We start from the raw sequence: 23589 nt of genomic DNA on the forward strand, positions 1-23589 counted from the left end.
TCACAAAAAGATACTCTGCCTCTGCCTGCTTTTTTCTGTAGTTATAAAGTACTTCCGCTAGCTGCCCAGGCAGCACAAGGCGTTTAAACAAGTCCTAAAAGCACTTCATGTTGCCATAAAGAGAGCTCCAGAAGCTCTTAAAAGGAGGTGAAAAATGTTGAAACACACACAAAGATCTAAAAGGATGTAACCTTTATCTTTACTATTGTCCCACTTTATAAACACATCTGTAGAATTAATCAAAATTTCCAAACTGTGACCAAAAAAAAATAAAAATAAGAAATTAGCTACTATACTTTTTTGGAACAGAAAGGAGCTACAGCTATTCACTTATACTGCATTTAACACCACTTCTTCTGATGCAAACTGACACTTTCAAAAATTAAGAAAAAAGCATTCCTTACATGTATACTTTTAAGACGAGGTCATCCTTTGAATCTCCTGCCAGCAAATCTGCAATACTGAGGACTGCACAGCCAAAGGGCCGTCTATATTGTACGTTGCAGGCATTTTTCTTTTCTCCAGCTCCCATTCGTCCTGCCAAACAAAACACATATTTGATGCACAATCCATGGAACTGTCACTCTTAAAACCACAGAAGGGAGGCAGAGAGCGATCCGGCTCAGTATGGTGACAGGTCTGAGTAGATAAGGCCAAGTGCACTCATAGCAAACCTGGTCCATCTTTATACTTCACTAGGATAACAAATGGTACAGGAAGTCCCCTAAATATGTGGTGATCTTGAAAAGTCTCAGACCATAGGTCCTGCTCATCCTCTCATGACCTCAACTCAACAAACAACACTTTCTGATACCCAGTGAAACCCCCCTCATGACACCACCAAATTAAATTTAGAATTCAGACATGACAGAGTGTTCAACATTTGCTGTCCAATGAGAATTACTTTACTGTGGTTGTTGCTACCCATGATTTATATGAGAGGTGTTGTGATTCAGCCATTAAAATGTAGTAATTGAATGCTGCTTCCAAATAGGCAACCGGCTAGCAAGGGGATAACTGACCAGCTGCAGAAAAATCAAGTAGAGATGAAACATGGGGATGACAAAAGGCAGAAGAACAATTTATGCTAAGGAAAGAAAGAAGGCAGCCAAGGAAAACAGATTTGAAAGAAAATATTTTTCCTAGCCTTTTCTATTTGATTTAAATACAATTGATCAATCTTCTCGCTGTGTTCCTGGCATTTGAAACTGCCCTCTTTCTAATGATTTTATTCAATTGTGCACTGGCGGCTATGTATCTTTCCCACCAAGTCTTAATTTCTGAAAAGAAAAGCCTATGGTTGCAGTTGCTGCAGGGCAATGCCTCCTCCAAATATTCCTATGCATCACAGCCGCTAGAAGAGTAATTTGTTCATTTTCACACCACGCAGCATATAAATTTTATTTTAACTTTTTAATATTTCAGTGGTTCATTTATAAACTTGACTGAGAATATATCTGAAAACTATACAGTAGGAAAAATTCTACTCCTTATTCTTCTTTACAGCATTTATTCTTCACAAATATACTTAGATTACATGAGAGCTTACCATACCTTTTCCCAATCTTTGTCAATAAAACCAAAACAGAATATTTTGATATTTTAATGAAACACCAAACCAGCATGAAAATGCAAGGAAAAATTATTCCTCAAAGCTGTAGAATATTGTTTACTTTGTAACAAGTTATTTCTGAACACAGCATAAATTACAGCAACAATATTTCAAATCAAAATACCTTTCAAAAATAGTTATATTTAGTAGTGCTCTGATGCAACTACAGAGACAGTTTACAAAGACAACAATATATCTAAGAGGTCAGAAGCAGACTCGAAGATTATTGTTTCACATCAATGAAGCCCAGAGGATAACTTCTTAAAATAAATACCTAACACAAACATACACTTCTCTTCCGCTTTGTTCTAGAGGACTTGATATCTGTCTATAGCATCAGGGATTAAAGTTATTAGGAGACTTTCTCCATTTCTTTCCCTCTCCCCCTTTTTAAAGGGGTCAGGGAGAAGACTAAATTCATCTGAACAATTTCAGATATACATCAAATATTAGACACTAATTAGGTACATTAAATTTCCAGGCAAGTTTTTCTGTGAACAAAGGATGCTTGAAATTACTCTCTTTGGAACAAGAATGGGCTCCCCAGTGACAACTCCATCATCTTAACGCAGTTCATATTTGACACTTTCATTTTGTTTTGTGATACTAACAAAACATCCTGCATCTAAGTTCCATTAGCAGCACACTTGAAAAATAACACAAGATAATGCTGAGACATTCAAAGCAATTCTTCCATCAAAAACCAGGCATTTTTCTTTTCCAAAAATTTATTCAAAGACCTAGCTAATATAACAAATCACAAAGTTGACCCCAAGCAGTCGTATGTCTAACAAATATAAGATTTCTACTCACAGATGATGATACCTACCTATTCGGATAATGTGCACAGTGATATAGATGTCTTTCCTGAGTTCACTGCTACCCAAATCCTGCATAAGATCAGAAGCTCATTATTTCTGATTCCTGATTAAAATGTGACATTTAAAGAGATCCTTACACACTGCTTTCACTGCCAGTGAAAGCGATAAATGAACAGCGAGTTCATTTATACGGCATTAACAAATTATCCCTTAAACACTTTAAATTGACTGTCATGCACTCAAAACAACTGTCCTAAAATATCATGGGCTAGAATAATCAGCAAAATCAGTGGGAGGACACGTGAGACTCGCTGCGTGCCTTGAGCAGCAGCGATGCATTTGTGCAGTTCCTAGTATTCTCGAAGTACGGAGAGTGCTGCAAACAATCTTTATAGGTGTAAAATGCAGAACTGGTCCTTGTTGCAGGGAGAAAGACTGGTACATACGCCCACGCGGAAGCTTAGATGAGCGTCCACGTATTGCCCGAAAACATTCAGCTTGGGAATTCAGCAGCACTGTTCAACCAGCCTTTAGAGTTGACGTTTGTAACAATGTAAAAGCTTAGGGAGCAGGTCGGAGTCAGCCACAGAATAACAATTTAATCCAACTTCTATGTTCAACAGCCAGCACAACAAAGATTGAGAATAGGCAGAACTCACCACAAAGAGAGAACAGTGTCTTTCAGGCTTTTCTGGACATTTTGGCAAACCATTTCTGTTCAGTCTTAAAAAAAATCTTTCACTGTAAGAAAACAAATATGACAATGTTGAACGACACTGCAGCAAAGTAGATCTCATTTTGATCTTATTTCCAGATGCAACCTTCCTCAAGATATAAAAGAATGAAACAATTTGTTTCTAAAATTCTCAGCCATATCAATAAAAAAAAAAAAAAGGGAGAGACTAGTGAAGGGTGGCGATTTACTTAATCATCTAACAAAATTACTAAAAACTCAATACAAAATAGAAGACTGATTGTCATTTGGAAGAATAATATTGTATATCCTAGTACACAGAGAAACACAAGCAATAAAATCCATTTATCCTAGAACTGAAGTTAGACGTGTAGTATGCTGGTATTGATTCTTGCTAAACAAAGGTCAACATTGCCATGCTTGTATTCAACCAATATTCTTTTTCATAGATACAAAGATGATCCAAGGGGATTTTTTTCCTACTTAAGTCTATCAAAATCTCTCACTAGAGTACACTGATTTTAGCAGTCTTGTAAGAGTCTTGGAAGTTCCAGCAGGGCAAATTTCCTTTTCGGAATTGTGTTCTGCAATCTACCATGGGGTGTTAAATTCTGCAGCTGCTACAAGTACTAACACCGCTACTGGGGAGATGCAGAGAATTCTTATTTCAGAATAAAGAGGACATAAGACCCCACGGAAAGAGATATTACTTCTTGAAACATTCCTATTTGATACTAGGTCCATTATGGATCATGTCCGAGTAAACTTCATGCATGAGAATTTTATGAAAAACCAAACTTTCCATGCTTTGGATCATTTTCTCCGAGATACAGCCTCACAGGAAATGTAACAAACATAGTTCTGCAGTGAAAGATGCAGAAGACAGGAAAAGTAAAGAAGTCAGAAGTGTTATACACGTTTCTCTTCACCCTCTCACCCTCAGCCCCAGCTGGCCAGACATTTGAGTCTGGGTGCCCTGTAATATTCAAATCAGAAACAGAATTCCAAAGTGCAACGAGGCTTTTTTCCCAACTGTAATCACCTTTCTGCTTATCCCGGAGGCTAAACGTAGTTTACCACTGCTCTATACCATCCACAGCTTTTAAAAATGCAGCTAGAAAATCACTAGGAATATGTTGGATAAGATGCAACTCAATAGAGACTAATTAAATCTTTATTGCACCAGCATTTGCCTTGTAGAAAATCTGCATCGATCATTCACAGAATCAGTCATTCACATTCAAAGGGACCTTAAAAGGCCCTCTATGTCCAACCTCCTGCTCAAAGCAGGGTCAGCTGTAAGGTCAGATTAGCTTGCTCAGAGCTTTAGCCAGTTGGGTGTTGAAAACCTTCAGTCATGGAGACTACACAGCCACTCTGGAAAACCCATTCCAATGTCTGACTGACCTTAATTTTTTCTTTATATTCAGATGGACCTTCTCTTTTTTGAATTTATCTCTTATTTCTCATTCCATGCACCATTGATATTACTGATCTTCTTTTAGGCACAGGCAGGTGACTTAGCTCCCCTTGAAACCGCTTCTTCTCCAGCCTGAACAATCTCCACTGCCTCAGCCTGCCCTCCCAGGGCAGGAGCTCCTGCCTGCAACCGATGTGAGGCTTTCTGCTGAACTCACTTCAGTTCATTAATATCGGTCTTGTACGGGAGCATACAAAACTGGGATGGTCTAACCAACGCTTGGAGCATAAGTCTTATGAGGAGCGGCTGAGGGAGATGGGGTTGTGTAGCCTGGAGAAAAGCAGGCTGAGGGGAGACCTTATCACTCTCTACAAATACCTGAAAGGAGGTTGTAGAGAGGTGGGGGTCGGTCTCTTCTCCCAAGTAACAAGTAATAGGACAAAAGGAAACAGCCTCAAGTTGCGCTAGGGGAGGTTTAGACTGGGTATTAGGAAAAATTTTTGCCCCATAAAAGGGTTATTAAGCATTAGAACAGGCTGCCCAGGGAAGTGGTTGAGGCACCATCCATGGATGTATTTAAAGGATGGGTAGACATAGCGCTTAGAAATATAGTTTAGTGCTGGCTTTTGTCAGAGTTAGGTTGATGGTTGGACTAGATGATCTGAAAGGTGCCTTCCAACCTAGGCAATTCTATGATTCTGCGCTGAGAGGGGATGATCACTTCCCTTAACCAACTAGCTATGTTCTTGTTGACGCAGCCCAGGATGCTGTTACACTCAAGGGCACATTTCTTAAGAGCTATGTATGGAGAATGCTTAATTTATTTTTTTTTTTTTTTACGCACTAGCTATCCAGGCTGAACCTACAAACACTTTTTCATTGTGATTATTTGAAAACATTTGTGCAATCCTCAGCTATGCAGCTTTTTTATCAGACAGCATAAAAGGCAGAACCTAAGAATAGTAGAGTTGAACTCAAATACCTCAAACTGCATGAAAACATTATTTTCTCAGAAACATTCATGTTTTATGATACAGCCAACTTCTGCAGCTTAGGTCTCCATGGAAACTTTAAAAATGAGTTTTAAAGACTGTTTATGTGAGTATCTTTTTTTACAGAGAAACAGGTTGGTATTTTGCTGTTGATTTTAAAATGGTTTTCAAAATAATTCTGCCCTTTCATTTAGATTTAGCTCATTCGCAAATTGGAAAATACAGCAAAAAAAGTGCAGAGCTTTGTTTCTAGATCTCACACAAAATTATTGTACATTGAGCAAGCATTATTATTTATATTACCGAAGCAGCTAAAGCTTTAGGACCCCATTATGTTGGGCACCATGCAAAACTGAATACAAAGAAAAAAGTCTCTGTTCCAGCAGTAACAATACAGCTTCTGTGCCCTGAAGCCTGCAGTGCATTGGTATGCGTCAATACAAATTTGGCCAATACAAGGCAATTCTGAATTTCACCGCCTTATCTTCAGTCTGTAGAACTACTTAAAAGTAATACATACACACATTTCACTACATTTTTTGTCTTTAAAACAATCACTAGAACTGTCAATTCAAAGAAAAACACCATTCAACAAGGAATTGTCTTGCTATGGATAAGCCATTTCCATAGTTTACCTACAAACTGGCAAATACTGAGTTTAACTGGGAGTGTATTCTATATTTATTGAAGTTTACATTCTGCAGAAACAAAGGCACACCTTTTGAAAGCTTCCTACTCACTATCAACTACGACATGAAATTTTCAAGCCCCGCTTATACTCACAGACCATGAGATTATGATTCACAACATAATTAAAAGCCAAGGACTTTTGTCATGCCACAAAGAAATGCACTGATTGCAACAGACATGTAATGGTTATGCAGATCTAATTTCCTCACTTGAATTTGAAATTTTGTTTGACTAAAGCATAGGACCCAGTGGTGATGAAAAAAAACAAACTGCAAACAACAAACAAAAAAATATAAAAATCTTAAGCCTTGTTCAGTGCTTTGATAATGTTTTTTTTGTTCTTGAAACATATCACAGTACCAGTTACAGCTCAGATTAAAACAGTTATCTTCGAACATTACCAGGGACCAAATGCAAGCAGTTGACAGAGTGCATGTGCGTTTATATACCTTTTCAAAGGATTTCTACAGAGACAAACAGGCTAGAAAATGGTTGAGGAAAGTAAACAGCCTTCCTAGAACGAAATAACACAAGATTCCCAAGATCTGAAAGCTTGGCTTCAAACACCAGCAAAAACTCCAGTGGGTTAAATCCGGGGCTAGTATCTTAACGCACAGCAGTTTTCTCAGCAGCCAGTTACACATACATATATATGGCAAATATACATAGCAGTACCCCAAGGGGGAAACACCTTTCCTTTGTATTGAGACAATCTGATTCTAGTTTACACTGCAATGAATTTTTTATGAGCACCAATCTCGCCACTTAAACATGCTGTACACATTTAAGCTCTGCTGTCTTCCCACTGAAAATAAGGAAATAACTAATGCTGGAGAGATTAATTTAAGAAGGTCAACAAGGGATTTTTGTACTGTAACTTCCCGTGTATTAGCAAAGTAACAATGTGTTCCAAATCTGCCGGCTTAATGCATGCATTTAAAAGAAACACGGCCACAAACTGTTCTATTTTCATTGGTGACCCCTATTTCCTTAGTATTAGCAGGAAAATGTTACCAGTCACATGTTACTAGTCTAGACAGATTGCTTGTTCCATGATTTATAAACACACTATCAAAAAAAGAACCAGCCAGATTTATACCACTTGGCATATTCTTGTGGTAAAGCTATGTCATCATATAGTCATACTTCTCTGTATAGCTTCACTTTCAGACATCTTTATAAATGCTCTCGACTTAAATATAGGTTACAGTGATTTCTAAAGCAAACAATGAGAAGCAGTAAGAGAATACTGCCTCATAATTCACCATCGTAAGTTTATGACATTCCAGAACACTGTTAATGGACATTCATTAAGAACTTGAATCTGAATTGACTTCATTTACAGCTAAAGGTTCATTGACTTCATAAAACCAAGATCAGACGCAAAATGTTGTCCTTGTACTTAGTGGTGAAATGCAGAGAAGTGTGGTACAACGTGTCATATGTTACTGAAGTAAAGATAACAAAGCCTTAAAACTATATTCTTAATCAGAAAATAACTGAATGATAAATGTGCCAACATGACTTAGCAGTACAAGCTGTTCCACAGTAAATCAGCCACTGTATTTTAACTCCCTTATGCACTTATGAAAACCATAACCAAATTTCTATCTGTAAAATAAGTAGCAATAAGCAAAGGGGGAGAGAAAAAGTATATTATAAAAATCAGGTTTCAGCCAATTTCAGATAAAGATCAAAACCAAAAATAAATCAAACAAAACCATACGATGATGTTATATCGAAGCTTATCTTCATGTCTCTTAGCCATGCTGACAACATGGGGGAAGGAGAAGAAAAACATTTGCAAACACTAGCTTTATGCTTTGGAGCCCAGTTTCCCTCCGTTAGCTGTACAGCTAATGGGGAAAAGTGGAAAAGGGAAAGAAGAAAGTGAGATGGAAGGGGAGATGGATGGGAAAGGAAAAAAGATATATGTAGTTAAATCAGGCTCCTGCTCTCTTCTTCTTCCATCTCTTTATGAACCGAAGGCAGCCTTAAGAATTTAGTTTTTATGAACACACCCTACATTATTTTACAAATTTGCACCTGTATTTTAACTCAGAGGTAGCATTACACATTTCTTGAAGAGAGTAACAAGTTACTTAGGAAACAGTAATTTTGAATTATTTTTCATGAAGTACCAGGAGCCAAAAGACAATGATATAGTTTTAAAAGACAGACAGCATGCTGGAATCTATCAGCAGGTATTTACAACTGAAGAAACAACATACACCAGAAGCTGGAGCTCTCAGTAATAGTGAGCTTAGTCTGACACCATGGATAAACATTTTGTAGCACAGCATTTTCAGTGCACAGACCTACAGATCCTTTAAGCTGAATTACAATCCTGATTATTATCCTAGTCAGTGACTGAGGTAACAGCACGGATACAAGCAGATTTGCTGTATCTTTCCCCAAAGACGGAAATTAAACTTGAAGACAGCAGGTGGAATGGGTAAAAGTGAAGGGAAACAAAAGCATTTAAGAAAATCCCCTCCCTCCAACAACACCTGGGCTCCTATGTATTAATCACCATTTGGGGGTTTACAAACGGCAAGTCTGTATTCTTCTGTGCCGACCCTGAGGTGCCTTTTGCCGGTAGCCAGTGCGACTGCAACACATTCTCGATAAGATGATCTGTAAACCTACCAGAATACCACTAGTGTTGAATATTGAATATCATTACCTAAATCTGTCACAAATACGTCATGGCTGTACCCTCCCTGTTCTAACACTGCATTGACTTCTGAATGTAACTTGCAGCGCTTTCATCATCGCAATTAAAACCAATTATTTCTCCTGTTACATTCCTGATATATTGAAATTTTACAATATAAACAGTAAGAGGGTTATTCATATGAGAGACCTATCAATACCACAGGTTCCTCTCGCTTGGGTTGGTCTGTCTGCTTTAAAAAGCACCTATCTACACAAGAACAGTTCAAAGATCTATATAAGCTATCACCGTTTATCCAACCACAGCAAGTAGGAAGTATTTGAGAAAGAATCTTCAAACAGTAGATAGGTAGGTACATTTGTTTCACTGAATATGGGTATTCATGCGAGGAACTGAACTACATCATGAAATACAACTAATTTCTAACACACTCTCACACCTGGGAATAACACATCTGTACTTGTTGATTTGAGGGCATATGAAAGATATGATTAAAAAAAGGCTCTGTCTCACAAAAAAAAATACAAAACCAAATCCTTTCAAAAGCATTTTCTTGCTAGACTACACTCGTGTCTTTTTTTAGAAACTCATTCCTACCATATCTACCTCATTTTACTTATCCACAAATGCAGTTATTTTGCTGCAAATTCTCGTGCAGCAGTTCCCGTACAACTGCTGAATCGGACAGTCTGGGCACTCAGGCCAGTGCAAATGGGGCTTGTTGAAACGCCAACTCCTCAAAAATGCTCGGAACACTACCCTGAAGTAAAATGTTATTCTCTTGCAATTCAAGAACGGTCAGTATTTAAAGAGCCATTTATCAAAAATGTCTCATTAATGACAGCAAATTACACAGCATTGCACAAAGTCAGATTAAATTAATGATTTGCAAGAAGTATTATTAAAACATCTAGAACGTCTTAAAGCCAGGACAAACCTTTTTGATCAGCTGGCAATGAAGGGCAAAATACGTCTGTAGAAAAGACATTTATTACAAAAAACTACCACAAGACCAAAACATTTGGAGGACACAGCTGTGCCAAACATTCCTTTCATACACATTCTTCCCACTACATAAATCATATCTGCTTATACTATTGCTGTTGATGAGTTTGTAAAACTGAGCTGCCAAAAAAATTACTTACTTGCAAGGGATAAATAAAATATATTTTTGCTATTGATATCTGAAAGCTAAAAAAATTTTAAATATTAATAGGTACAGGGGACAAAGAGGACAGACCTACAGAAATCTTTGTAAAATACCAACCCACTGATTTTGAAATTTCTCATTGGTCATGGTATGTTCCTGTGAAGAGTTTCTAAATCCAGAACAGTTTTCAGGTCAAAACCAGGCTCAGGGAAAGAAAAAAAAAAAAGAAAAAAAAAATCATCCTCACACTGTAAGGTAAGGAGCCTAAATACTCATGGGGCACCCTAGAGGCTCAAGTTCCAATGTTTGATTATTATATGTTGAGTACCTTTTGGGTCAGGCTATTAGTTACAGTAAGTGTGTCTTTTACTCTACTTTTGTAACTGCCTTGCTTTATAAAACAATAAATCAATGTAATCAAAGGGGGACACGGACTGACTGGGCCGGCACTTTAGTGTTCTTACGTCTGATGTGGAAGAACTCCACAGCAGACAGTTCACACCAGTATTCTCAAGAAAAAGTATTCACTTGAGGTATATCCTTCCCATTTCCAGTTTTACTGTGACCGAGACACAAGTTTTTGCTAATTTCCTCTGACGACTCCTACTCCAGAATTTCTCCTCGTCTAGGATCCAAGCAGAGGAGAAGCCCTATGACTTTTACTACTTGACTACTCCTGCCAAGAAAAGGCTGACAGACTATATAAGTCCTGACTATATTCCTACACGTAGGAATCTTTCTGCTCAGAATCAATAACTGGAAAAAATGAGGCACGTTTTCTGAAGGGAAGCTTTTGAAGTTTCTGGAACTTCAGACTTCTCTTTGAAGTTGCTTTTTATAACTCTGTATTTATTTTCAGCTACAATCATACCAAATCCATTCTTGTTCAAAAGGGCAAATTATCAGGTGTTTTGTATTAAACAAAGCCAACAATGAAATAATTAAGCCCGCTTATATATTGAGTGTGCATATATCTCAATATAAAGGATAACATAAAATTTAAAAAAAAAAATTACGAACACAAATATACATACCAAGTTACACATCTAAAAAGATATTTTCATTCCAAATGCATAAAGAGATTGTTAATAGAGCAGAGCCTGCTCTCTTGCCAAAGTGACCTTTACGCTTCTTTCAAGGTGTTGCAATCCTCCTGCTAAAATCAGGACTACCTCCTCAATGAGCAGGAGATAAATAAAACCAGGCTGGTTTTATTTCATCTTGTTTCTGAGGAGGGACAAAACAGAGTAATAAATGCCTGAACTAGAATGGAGCACTCAAAGAGTCTACTAGCCAGAAAAGCCAAAATGTTTCATCTCTTCTGTATCTACCAGGTATGGATATACATCCATTGATTTTGTGTAATTCGCTGTAGCACAGTTTTAATACTGTGCAAGACGAGATGTTTTCGTGCACACTGTACAGGAAATTGAAAATAACACTGAGCTGCCCTACGCTGTGATCCAGTAAAAGTGCAGATTATGCTTTTGTGGCAATACTATAAAGGAAAAGTAGCCCCAAGCTAGTTCATTGCTTCTGGTTCCCACGGGTTGCTCCCTCTACCAGAAACCCTGCTAGCTCCTTTAGCTCAAATCCCTGCCCTGTGTCGCAGGCACACTTGCATGGAAAAAGTCAGGATCCAAGACTACTTCAAGACAAAAAGCATCCATGGATAATGTGGAGGTATCCGAGTAATAATTTCGAAGGAACCTGATGAAGTGAAGGTTATGCACATTAAAAAAATAGTATTTTAAGGGAAAAAGGCAGAGTAGCCTGTCACCTAATGTAGCCTATCACCTAATGATAGCTCAAAAATTATAATGACCAACTAGATTGTGTGTAGCATATGATATGGCATTGTACTGAGCACACTTTAATGTACATACATTTTTTTCTTTACAAAAATCTTATGTTGCTGAAAAACTACAACAAAGCCCCATCCAAACTCTGCCTCTCTAGTCAGTGTTCACTTCTCCCAGAAATTCTGTGCTATTGGGATCAGGTAATTTAGGCTGAGAGACAGTTAAAACATATCCCTGAACAACTGCTAAAAAAGCAGATGCCTTTTTTTCCCAGTATGATGTTAACTTTCATAGATAATTGTAAAAACAATCCCCTCTCTTTATGCACAGCTATTTATAAATAAAGCCTCTGAACTTCCATGATATTCAGAAACAAAAAAGAATTGAATATTGTACATGCAGGAGCAGAAAATCTGAATGAGGATTGTCCCCACCCAAGTGCAGGACCTTGCACTTGGTCTTGCTGAACTTCATGGGGTTTGCACAGGCCCAGTTACTAGTCTGTAACTAGTGGTGTACTCCAGGGGTCAGTACTGGGTCCAGTCCTGTTTAATGTCTTCGTTAATGATCTGGATGATGATGCACAGTGTCCTATCAGCACGTTTGCTGATGACACAAAACTGGGAGGAGTGCCTGAAACACCAGAGGGTTGGGCTGCCATGCAAAGGGATCTCAGCAGACTGGAGAAATGGTCTGACAGGAACCTGCTGAGGTTCAGTCAGGGAAAGTGCAAAGTCCTACACCTGGAGAGGAACAATCGCATGCACCAGTACATGCCAGGGGCTACCTAGCTGGAAAGCAGCTTAGCAGAAAAGGACTTGGGGTCCTGGTGGACACGAAGTTGAACATAAGCCAACAACGTGCCATTGTGGCAAGGAGGCCAATGGTATACTGGGCTGCATTAGACAAGTTATTGCTAGCAGGTTGAGGGAGGTGATCCTTCTACCCTCTAGTCAGTGCTGGTGGTGCCACATCTGGAGTAGTGTCCTGTTCCAGGCTTCCCAGTCCAAGACAGACATGAACATACTTGAGAAAGTGCAAGAAGGGCCAGAAGATGTCCAAGGGACTGGAGGGATAGACAGAGAGAGCTGGGACTGTTTAGCCTGGAGAAGAGAAGGCTCAGAGGGGTTCTTATTAATATATATAAATACCTGAAGGGACAGTGCAAAGAGGACAGACCCAGGCTCTTTTCAGTGGTGCCCAGTGACAGGACAAGAGGCAATGGACACAAACACACAGGAGGTTTCCTCTAAACATCAGGAAATAACTTCTTTACTGTGAGGGTGTCTGAGCACGGGACACAGGTTGCCCAAGGACGCTGTGGAATCTCCATCCTTGGAGACATTTAAAAGCCATCTGGACAGGCTCCTGGGCAACCAGCTCTAGGACGTTAGATCAGACGACTTCTGGAGTTCCTTTCCAACCTCAGCCATTCCATGATTTTGTGATTATGTAAGTACCACATAAAAGCAGCACAGATAAACAGTTAAGTCATTTGGGTCTTTACAGTAATATGGTTCTTTACACATTTGTCTCCACCTTCCATCTCTGTGAGTTAATAACCGCCATGCTACACCACCTTACCACTTCTCTTTACTTGCCCTGAAGTTCCAAATGACTATAATTAACGAACTGTTCCTCACAACAATATGCAATATATTCTTCATTAGCCAGCAGGCCATCCATAAAGGATTCTTCCCCTGTACTTTTTTAATAACTTCCGTAGCCTTGCACTGAGTACTACAGCTTCACAAATATGTTCTCCATCTCCTTTGTGGTCTAGTGTTTAACATTGTTTAGAAGCAACAAAGAATTTAACTATTCAAGTCTCCTGCATTTCGAGTGCTGATGTCTGGAGCACTGATCCTAAATAAACTAGATATTGAAACTCAAGTGTAACCCACTTATATGCTTTAAGCAATAATGAATCTTTGAGCTCTTGCTCAAGAAAGGCCACAGGGATATCTTCTCAGCCTGTAAAGAAAAAAGACATCTCAGGTTCTCAATAGTGAGCCGTCTGGGTAATGGAAATATATTATCACCTTGATTCAAGAGGCATCCAAGCCCTTCCTCGCTGTTGTTCTGACTGTTATCAATAGTTGTGTAAACTTTATTTAGAGGGATGTTTAAAAGTCCGGTTATTTGAGCTACGCTAAAACAGAACAGACAGTTTTGAAGATGCTGATGGAGGCTGCGAAAAAATGCCTTTAAACATTTTCTTACTATACCAAAATCTTTTAAGATTTTCATAGAATAAGAGGGGGGGGAGAATATTTGTTTCTTAAAGGGAGAAAAACCTGACATTATGGCTTTTTTCTTAAAATAAAATAAAATAAAAATAATTAGAACACAAAATAGTAAGTATTTTGACCAACAAAACATGGATTTCAGCTTTCAGCAAGTGATTTAACTGATTTAAAGTAATAGCAGAACTGAAAAATGAAAGGCGTAAAAAGACTGATGATGTGCATCAACGTCACTAAAAAGGTGAGGATAAGTATACAACAAAGCAAGCGTAATCATCTTATTCTTTGCTATGGTCTGGAGTCCACACAATCATCAAGCATATAATCAAAAGCTCACAAAATACAAAGAGCAGTTCGCTTTCATTGGCCTTGTATAAACAGCCTATTCCTCTTTGTGCTGCTTAAGAATTTGTGCTCATTTGAGGGCAACATGGTAGGTACAAACAAGGTTGTTCAAGGTGACAAGAAAAGGAGGATTAGCATGCCAACTTATCTCTGCTCCTCACACAGATGGGGCCAGAGGCATCCATCATTTGTGATAAGACGTTCATATCATATTGACACAGACACAAAAGTGTATATCAATGAAAGAAAACGTTACCACACTCCGTCTTTCTGAAGTGCTGCCTTAAAATTGTCCTATTAATAGCAATCCTATTTGGAAAAAACTTAAAACATTAAGAAAATGGTTTAGACACTGCTACACAAGAACTGTGTGTCACATTGCAGATTTAAGAAAAATAATTTCTATAGTAGCACGTTGGCATAACACAGAGGCACAAACTACATCAATGTAAAGGTCAAGAAAGCAACTGGGACTTTGGGCAGGAGATGACGCAGCATTCTTATGCATAATCATCAATGTCAAGAACAGGGTCTGCAATTCAGCAAATGTGGGCAGCAGGCTTAATACCCTCCATTCCTGTTTTCATAATACAACACCCAGATGACGGTTGCTGCTGTCTCCAAAATTCTCTTAAAAAAAAAAACAGACAAGATCTCTGGATAGCAAGGTGCTACAAATATAAATACAGTCTTAAGAGTACCTACACTGGAAAGGGCAGGCATTTCAGAGGACATTGGGATATTTGATTTTTTGAACACAGTCATCTGGTAAATATTTTCTTTGGGGTCTTGTTTTTTTGGTTTTGTATTTTGTAACGGCACAATATTCTTGTGACAAAAATAAAGTTAACAGAATCTCAGTGAATAATGCACATTGTCTGGAAAACAGCTAACTTGTTACTTTGTTCCTTTCAACTTGTTAGACTGATTCTATTAAAAGCTGATAAGTGACATCTTTCCAGGATCTGATAAAAAAAAATCAATATATTTTTGATTAAAGAATTGGTGTTCTTAAAGCTCCAGTGTAAATGGCCCTCTGGCTACGCTAAGGTCATCACTTTTGCAACAAACTGCTGTATTCAGTAAATGATATGAGTACATGTAGGGGAAAAGCATGTACTATCATCAGATCTCTCTTATTTCTCCAAAAATCTGCCACTACACACTGGTAACTGTGTCATCTGTTGAAGTACATACTTTGTAAGTGTGATCTAACTGAAAGGAGAGAGGTTCATTTCATTAACTTTAGTGCTGGTAAGAGAAGATATCCCCAAAGCAAACAATCACCACCACACTCTTCAGTACTCTAAACGTTGGGAATCTAAGCATCTTCATATTCCAACTTTACAGAACAGAAGCTACTGATAATTTCTTAGGAATAGAAAAATCTCAAAAACTTCACAAATCTCATAAATGACCACATATTACAAGAGATTTATAAAGCAGCTCATGAAGACCATTAGAACACCAGAACACAGGATCGTTGCACTCTGCTGAACTGTTGAAAACACACATTTCCAGTCTCCCTTCGGAGCTCTAAGAATGTCCTATCTTCTACTTAAAGTTTAAACTTAGCTGTTTTCTTGTAAGTGCATCTTCGTCTCTTAAATTAACAATAAACTGCTGAAGTTAGCCCCTGATGATTCCTAGAGTTTTCCCTGGTGTGTTCCTGTATCTTGTTCCATTTGCCTTCCCTTCTTTCTGCTTTGCAGTTTTCTTTATTAGGACAGCAACGGCCCCCGAGTTGGGAGGGGGCGAGTGTGTGGCTGGCACTGCTTTAACATGCTACAGCCTTATGGCTTGTCCCAGGAAAATTCTTTGATATATGCACTATGATGTCTTCTAACCTTACATTCCTCTTCCTCTTTTATTTCTGTTCAGGTCACAAGCCCTGTTCGTGTATTGTTCAGTTTTTTGTTCTTTTTATTCCTAGCAGCTAGTTTAGCTAGAAAATATGGATAGATACACATGCATACACAGTCAAGTGAAATTAGTATGCACCAATTAAATTGAAAATGAATGACTTGCAACTGCAGTCTTAATGCACCAAGTGCACTAGCATGTCACCACTCAGTTTTAAATACTTGAATATCAAGAGTAAACTTCTACAGTTTTCTTGCTTCCATACAGGAAGTAGAATATTCATGTCCAAAAGAAGAATTTTAAAGTGTGAAGACAAAGATTGGACAATTACATCAATATAGAAATAGTCTGCAAAGTAATATTAATTATTACTGTTTATTAAAAACAATAATAAAGTATTTTATTATTACATCCACCTTAATACAATAGAACTAATCTTACTGTGGATGCCAACATAATTAGAAAAAAAAAGTATTTTTAATAGCAATTTCCAGCAACAAAAAGCACCTGGCAAAAAGTACGGTCCTATACTGTCCCAAAGAAATGGCAAGTGATCACAAAAGAACATTTATCTCTAGCTTACTAAAGTTGACGGAAAAACATCCCTGTTTCCCAAAATGGATGGTGATCACACTAGGTTACGCGCAAGTGATGCATCACAGCTGCTACCAATCTAGAGAAATCTTTAGTTAGGAAGTCTGAGGATCAAAAAGAACCCCAAGCATCACACTGATTTTTGTGTTGCTATCTGACATCAGAGTTCTTCTCTAGGCAAGTCACTAACTCATTTCTACACCACAGTTCCTCACATCTCACCTGAAAAACATGTTATCATCTAATTCTTAGCACATGTTGGGAGAAATATGAGCATTTATCCATGCTGTTAAGATGAAATATTATTTAACTGAGAATAATGTAGTTATAAATTTACCTAATTTTCCTTTTATTCCAAGCACTAAAGGAATACTAGGACACATTATATAAAGCACAATAATGGTTTAGTGGTTTTATGGCTTTAATTCTCATCTCTGACTTATTTTAAAAGGTGCTATTCTAGAAATGCACTGTCAGGTCACACAATGAGAGCACCAATTTATATGTTAAATTAGAAGAATATTCCTTAAACATATACATTGCCTACCACAACGTAATAATAAGAGACACACAGACCATGCTTTCTTTATTAACAAAAGAATTTTAATATATACTGAAGTAACAGTACTAAATTTGTAAATACATATATCACTTAATTTTGATCCATCTACTCTAAATCCTTTGCAAACATTTTAAGAGCAAATTCAGAGTGCTTTTCCTTACGGACTCCACTCTGAGGTGCTAATGTCAAGAAGTCAGATAACTAATATTGACTATCTATATCCTTTATGAAGTCAGCGTTCTGAACTTGGAAGGCTCAAGCTTTATTGAAATATAAAGTAGTGAAACAGAAAACAGAAAAGAAATAGGATGGATTCAGCTCAAAATTACTTCCAGGTATGCTGAGCAGCTCTTTAATCAATACAGTGTATGGATTCTAAAAAGCTAGCCAACATGCCCTGAAGAAGACACAGACATTTCATCAGCTAAATCGCTTTCTAGGTTTCACTGTCTATAACTACGTCTCTGTAGACTGTAATAGGTGCCTAGAGATGCAATTCACACAAAGATTTTAAGTTTAGATGTCTTTGGAGCTCGATTCCAACCCTAAAGCCCATTTATTCTTCATGAAACCTTCTAAAATTAAACAAGAAGGAGATGCTAAGCATTGGCATATGTCTTAATCTTGGCACGTTACTCGGGACTACAGAAAGACACTTCCATCTACTCAGATTCCGGAGCCTTACGGCATGTCCCCCTGCCCTGAAGATACACTTGCATGTCCTTTCAGAACCAATTCTTTTCTAATGAAGCACACCTAATCAAAGAAAGAAAAGGTGATGAAGAGGAGCAAATGCTAAATTTAAATATAAAGCATGCAGTGACCACGTTAGGTTTTGTTTTTTTTGATAAAGAGGAACAAGAGTGTAGTGTAGGTGATGAACAGATTTATATTAATAGGTTGGGGTTTTCTTTTAAGAAAACAAAGACTCATGCTCAGTTTCATTCTCTGCCTTTGAATGTTCAATGAATATTTCCAGGGACTCTGGACTTTCTGTTAAGCTATAGCAATCGTCATTAAGATATTGTTTTTCTGTTGTTCCTTACAGAGATAAACAGTGGCTAACATTGTTTTGTGTTAGAATCCTGACAAGAATACTTACTGAACTTCACTCCTGTGGCAAAACACATGGGTCAGGAGAATTAGAGAAAAGTTGTGTGCTGACATTCAGCATCATAGTTTTCAATTTGATATCTAATTTTCTTTCTACTTTATACACCTATATTCTTTTAATTTGTTGTTAGAATGTAATGAAGTTATATTTTCTTATCAGACAGTCAATTCTAGTCCTACTGAGTCAAACACAAGAACTGTTAACACACTCTGCTTTCTGCTTATAACTTGGTTTGTCTCAGTTGCTATGGCATGCTTTTTTTTTTTTTAGAGAGAACATATAACTATAACAACAAAGTTTCATTACCTTTCATTGTTCAATGACTATATTCTAAGTTTGATCAGTTATTAATGTTGCCTGAGAAAACTATAACTCTAAAAAGGCCTAAAGACAACCTTATTCTTGCACTTTAATATTAAACTATACCTTCCCTATGTTACCAAGTACCTTCTTTTTTCCTTCTTTTTCAAAGCACAAACTTTTCCAGATGGTAACATGCTATCCATATTATTAATAACTCATATATTTTCAAAATAAAAGAAAAGAAAAATCAAAGCCTTTCAAACTATTTCACACTACAGTTGATCAGAAAAATCAATAATTGTGAATTTGCCAATTCACTACCACAAAATCATATTGGTTTATGCGTGTTAGTAAAAATGACATCCTCTTATCAGTAATATATAAATACTGAAAATTTAATGAAAACATTCTGTATAAACTCTGCAGCAATATACAGACAGATTTCTACTAATACATTAAAAATAGTCTCACTAAGAAAAATGCCACAAAATATCATTTATATATTGTGGTTCCTTGCAGATGAGTTACGTGAAGAAGCCAAGTGAGCTGTGTGCTGCAACGTGTTCCATTTCTTTCTGAACATTGCTAACCATTTTGGATCAGAGCATCCTACTTAGAGGCTGCTTTTTCTTGCACTACTCTGGAGCTGGACTACGAAGGGAGCTGCTATACTCAAGCTTCCTAAGACTTACTATTCCTTTTTGTAGATATGTGCCCCACCCTAGTATCTACAATTGCAACTCAGTTTAACCATGATTTTTGAATAAATGTTTCTGTTCAAACGGCTGAACGTATGAAACAGATAACATAAAACAACACCAGGAAAGAAAAAAAAAAAAAAAAGGCTGTGGAAAAAGATATGCAATCAACTACAAAATTAATCAGATAATGTTACTTCTAGATCTCCAACAATCCTGTAAAGATGCTATTTCAGTTGCATAAACCTGAGCTTACAAAAAATGAAACAGATATATAGAGAGATCTTACATTTGTAGGTGCACCTGATAACAAGCAAAGTTAGTCTTAAGAAAAATATCAGTACAGAAATTCTATCATTAAATCTCAATTCTCAATTTTTACTCTCTCCAAATGAGTGCTTTGTTTAAGAGGGTACAGAGATCACTTGCTTTATGTCAATTTACATCAGATGGACAATGAACACTATATTATAATCCACATTAAGACACATTGTTGGAGCCATTTTACCTGTCAGCTTGTACTCAACATTACGCATTCAAACAGTCTCATTAAAACAAGCAGGATTACACACCTGAGGAAAGCTTGGCACACATATAGCGCTCGCAAAACTGAAACTTGCGGTAAAAAGCAAGAAAGTCCAAAGAAATAAACCCTCAAAATCCTAATATCATAAGCAACGAATTGAAGAAATATATTTTAAGTCATATATATTCATATACTTCTATTCTTAATCAAAGATCTTTCTGTTTCAGGAAATGAACTATCATGTATAATTCCTTACATTTATCTGTACTATTAACAGGTTTCATCTATTATTTTCATTGCATTTTTCTACTGGTCCACAAGACGATGACTTAGGAAACCACAGACAAATGACACAGGTAAGTTGTGACAGACATTAAGGTGTTGCCGCACACAGCTTTTGACCCGCCCTTCCATCAGAAACGAGCAGAAGAGTCTGTGCGTCCAGGCTCCACAGCTCTGCTCTCGCCTGCAGGCTTTGGTAGCATGGCAGGGTGTGAACTGCCGTAGCTGAGGAGCGCAGATATGGTCTCCTCTCCTACATCATATTTCTGAGGGAAGCTGTTCATTTCGTACACGCATCAGCCAGGTCCTAAAGACCTCTGAAATACCCCACCCATTGGTACTGAATAAAAATTATACATCGTACCATACTGTTGTGCACCAAGACCTACTAGCTTTGGTTTAACTCTGTGATAACCTGGTTATGTGAGTTCCAGGTGTAATTCAGAAAGACCATATAAATCTCCAGCTTGGACACCTCTGCATTCCAGAGTTTACTCTGTGATAGAGACACACCTTGTTTTTAATATGTTCTTGTGAAAACTCTCTTGGTTTCAGCTTTTTCAACATGTTGAGAGGTTTCTATTTGTTTCTTGTGAGGGTTTTTTGCTTTGGTATTTTTTTGTTGGCGGGTTGAGCATGTTTGCTTTGCAGATGGTTGCAAACTGCCTTCACAAAGTTCATCTTGTCATTACCCCCACGCCCTATAAGGCAGTTTGGATTCATGGCAACACGCTTCTTCAAGGTTTGCCAGTAACAGGAGGAGGAAGTTCACACATAATAAAGCAGCTGCAAAAAGACACTGGAGTCAGCAATCAATAACTAAAGGTCAGATCATAGCAAGCATGTGACAAACAGCTCTAGAATTTGTGCTTTCATGTGAACACGAAATCCAATCCATTTGCTTTCATACCACCGCTACTGCCATAACCTTGTTTTCAGCAATCCATAACACTCAAATTGTTTTCTGTCAAGGTCTGAAGCTCTCTCCTAAATCTATCACCTGCTGTGCCGTTCACTGGAGTGAACACAAAAGATGTGCCCTGATGCACGTTTAATTTTCAGAAATGACAGTAAACTGTGTTTTGGTGACTGATGTCCAAAGTGCAGGCCAGAATGAAGTGTCAGTATTTAGCAGCTAATACTGTAGCAATAGTTGCTTACATATGATTTCATTACCAACAAAAATCAATTTACTCAGTATAATCTTCGTTCAAAGCACTGGTTAGTTATCTTGGCCAACTACAAAACACAGACTCTGTTCTGTCAAATTCAGCCCAAATTCCACATGGTTCCTCAAATTCCTATTGCCATACATAAGACAATAACTAGTACACAGTCATGGCTTTGTACACATTTTGAGTAACAATTTTTACCCAATTAACAGGCTTAAAGCACTAGTTTATATTTCTTTTTGTGCATTTGTGAGCTGTCTTATCTAAAGTGTTTATTGTTTTGAAGACTAGTCTTTCATTTCTCTAGTGGCAAGTCTTAAAGCACATGATGTTTTTTGCCTCCAGAACTTACTCTTTCTATGGTAAGGAGAGCAGAGAAGAATACAGTGGCCAAAAACCCACAGCAGATTATGAATGGGACCCTTCTGACCAGAGGCTGATCTCCCATCACCAGTGCAACAAGCATTTAGTGCTTCAATCTTCCTCAACATATTCCTCAAACAGAACTTATATGGCTCTTGCACTAACTCCGTTCTCCTGTGCTCGTATTTATTGAATGCATCATGGTTCCACTACTGCTCATTCCCATGATCTCTCTCTCAGCCAGAAATGTGCAAGGAGTAGAAATAGCTACTGAATATTTAAAATTTAAAAAGCTAACGGTGGTCTCACAGAATTTAAGCTCTAGGACAGACAGAAAAAGAATCAGCTCCCAGCTGAAAAAAGAGACCAAGTAAACCCTAAATGTGAGATCGGGTTTGCCTCTTTCACTGAAGAACGGGCAACTCCTCATTGAAGTACAGGCTCCTTTTTTTATAAAAAGACTCTTCATTCACTAAGGGCAGCCCCCCAGTCTCATGTACCTGGGAGAATTCATCACGGAAATATTACAGAGCAAGCAACAGTTCTAAGTTTTGAACGTGCACTGATTTGAGAGAGGAAATTAAGAGATACTGAAAAATGACCTTTAGGTCACAAAACTAATATTCACTCTGTATGCATACATGTATATATGTTCCTACACAAACAAAACCAACCAAAAACTGAAACAGCTAAACAAGACTGAGAAATACACATTATTTAAAACTAAAATGATACTACAAAGTATTAAGTATAGAAACTGAATTTCAAAAGGAAGCAAAAAAATTATCCCAAATCAAGACTACCTTCTACTTGTTTCTAAACTTGTTTCTGGATCAAAACATGCAATGCACATTGACAAAACCTGTGTAAAATCAGTATTCCAGTGAAAAATCATATGGTACCTGATGGGCCGATTTTCTTTACTATCAAAGAGTGAGAAGATTACTTCAAGTTCCTCTCCCAGATTGGAGCACATGAGACTCTTCATCTGAACAAAAAGATGGTGACTGCTAGCTGGTACCGGTGTGTCTTTTTTTCGATGACGATGCTCCATCTAAAAAAAACACAAACAACACAGCAGCCGGTTTGAATTAATGGTGAAAATCTCAAAACAAAAAGAGGTAAAAAAATGTAATACTGAAGTACTTTCTTAACCACAATTTTTAACCTTTTAATTTAGTAATAACTTGTAATAGGTTTTCTTCATTTTATTTTAAATTTGTATCTCAGGAGAATGCAAGGAAGTGACTTTTCCAGTGCTGCACTGCACCATAATTATCTCTAGGAGAAATACAGTAACCTCTAAAAGTTTAACTTTTTTCTACTCAGAAAATTCTATGCCACTTTAAAGCTTTGTGCTATAACAATATAGTATTTCATAACTGGTTTAAATAGTTAATGATATGATATTCTAGTATGCAAACACACAAAAAATGCTCTTGCAGAAGACTAAATACCAGTATTTTAAAGTAGAAAAAAATCATGTAGATATTCTATAAATCTTTGTCAGACTGCTGTATAAGAAGGTACTAAATTCTCTTGGTCTGACTTCACAGTTTATACTTTCACCATTTTAATCACCCGTTAAGGGTAGGAAAATATTAAGTTGTACTATTTCCCTCTTACATTATACCAAAAACAATTCTAAATGGCAGTATTTTTA

At 37.4% G+C, this 23589-nt stretch overlaps 1 protein-coding gene across 3 annotated transcripts in view; it reads right to left on the minus strand.

The window, feature by feature from the left end:
- The window catches only part of DOCK4 (dedicator of cytokinesis 4), a 254671-nt gene that overhangs the window by 129908 nt on the left and 101174 nt on the right, over positions 1 to 23589 (minus strand). For all 3 annotated transcript variants that reach the window (XM_054197685.1, XM_054197676.1, XM_054197691.1), the window contains 4 exons: positions 22829 to 22980; positions 3093 to 3174; positions 2442 to 2502; positions 405 to 537 (listed from right to left, as the gene is read on the minus strand). In XM_054197685.1, coding sequence (XP_054053660.1) covers positions 405 to 537; positions 2442 to 2502; positions 3093 to 3174; positions 22829 to 22980 — 428 coding nt within the window. The remainder of the gene's footprint in view (positions 1 to 404; positions 538 to 2441; positions 2503 to 3092; positions 3175 to 22828; positions 22981 to 23589) is intronic.

Source organism: Rissa tridactyla, chromosome 1, assembly GCF_028500815.1.
Source record: "Rissa tridactyla isolate bRisTri1 chromosome 1, bRisTri1.patW.cur.20221130, whole genome shotgun sequence".
NCBI classification, from domain to species: Eukaryota; Metazoa; Chordata; class Aves; order Charadriiformes; family Laridae; genus Rissa; species Rissa tridactyla.